This window comes from Palaemon carinicauda, chromosome 37 (genome assembly GCF_036898095.1).
Source record: "Palaemon carinicauda isolate YSFRI2023 chromosome 37, ASM3689809v2, whole genome shotgun sequence".
NCBI classification, from domain to species: Eukaryota; Metazoa; Arthropoda; class Malacostraca; order Decapoda; family Palaemonidae; genus Palaemon; species Palaemon carinicauda.
The window spans coordinates 37,428,592-37,430,117 of NC_090761.1; the positions used below are offsets into that span (position 1 = coordinate 37,428,592).

Below are 1,526 nucleotides of genomic sequence, written 5' to 3' on the forward strand. Positions count from 1 at the left end.
ACATTTTTTCAACAAAAGGCAATAAATCTGCAGGCTGTGAAGTTTGGAAAAACTGGAATTGCATCACAACAACTGGCAGCTGCTGTGGAAGCTTCATATGAAGTGGCATATCGCATAGCAAAGACACAAAAGCCACATACAATTGCTGAAGAGTTGATTTTACCATGCTCAATCATAATGGTGGAAAAATTATGTGGCTTGGACCAAGCCAAAAAACTCAGTGCTATTTCACTCTCCAATAATACAATTCGCAGGAGGATAGACGATCTCGCTGCAGACATTCTTGAACAACTTATTTCAGAGGTATTATCCAGTTCCTATCCCAAATTTTCAATGCAGTTTGATGAAAGCACAGATATTGCATCTTGCGCCACTTTGATTGGGTTCATTAGATATGTTCATGAGGGTAGTATCAAGGATGAAATGTTACTATGTGAAGATTTGCCAACAACTACAAAAGGTGCAGATATTTTCAACACTGTGGATGGGTTCCTGAGAAAGGCAGGTTTAGATTGGAGCAAGGTTTCCCAGGTATCAGTTGATGGAGCCCCAAGCATGATGGACCATTGCAAAGGTTCCAGGGCTTGTTGAAGGAAAAGAACCAAGATATCGAGGTTGTGCACTGTGTCATTCATCGTTATGCCTTGGCTTCACACGGCCTGCCCGAGTCCATCAAGATTGTTTTGGATGACGTTACCAAGATTGTAAACTTCGTCAAATCAAAAGGTTTGAACAGTCGCATATTCAAAGAGATGTGTGAAGAAATGGGAGCTCATTATGAAAATCTACTGTACCATACTGAAGTTCGTTGGCTCTCACGTGGAAAAGTCCTTGTTTGTGTTGCTGAGCTCCGTGAATTACTTCATATTTTTTTGGATGAGAAAGGATCATCTCTTGCGAATTTGTTTAACGATGAATTATGGGTCGCACATTTGCGCTATCTATCTGATATCTTTGGAGAGGTGAATGCAGGGAATTTAAAACTTCACGGAAGACAGACCACATCTTTGGATCTTCAGGAAAACATATCTTCCTTTTGTGGGAAATTGCAACTATAGATCAGACGTGTTGGAAAGGGAATTGTTGCATAATTTCCCACATTAGATGCCTTCCTTGATAAAGTGAATTCTGAAGATATCCTCAACAACATGAAGACAGACATTAGAGATCACCTGACCGGTCTCTTGGAAAGCTTGCATAAGTACTTCCCAGATTTGAATAATACCAACAATGAATGGGTAAGAAATCCTTTTAATGTGAGTGAAGATATTATTCCTGATGAGGACTATCCAGCAAAATGATATTTTAATTATTAAATAAATTTTTGAATATACTTACCCGGTGAATATATAATAGCTGCAACTCTGTTGCTCGACAGACAAAAAACAGTAAAAACTCGCCAGCGATCGCTATACAGGTTGCGGGTGTGCCCACCAGCGCCAACTGTCGGCCAGATACCAAACTCGATGTAAACAAAGACTCAATTTCTTCTCATCCCACTGCGTCTCTATTGGGGAGGAAGGGAG

The 1,526-nt window shown here is 40.2% G+C and overlaps 1 protein-coding gene across 1 annotated transcript; it reads left to right on the forward strand.

Annotated features, from left to right (window-relative positions):
• Positions 1 to 752: 752 nt before the first annotated feature.
• LOC137629282 (protein FAM200A-like) lies at positions 753 to 1,058 on the forward strand. The gene has a single exon (XM_068360542.1). The coding sequence runs from the start codon at positions 753 to 755 to the stop codon at positions 1,056 to 1,058; it is 306 nt and encodes a 101-aa protein (XP_068216643.1).
• The last annotated feature ends 468 nt before the right edge of the window (positions 1,059 to 1,526 follow it).

Excerpts from the sequence above, each read along its gene's own strand:
- LOC137629282 (XM_068360542.1), top strand. The coding sequence starts at position 753 with ATGTGTGAAGAAATGGGAGCTCATTATGAAAATCTACTGTACCATACT.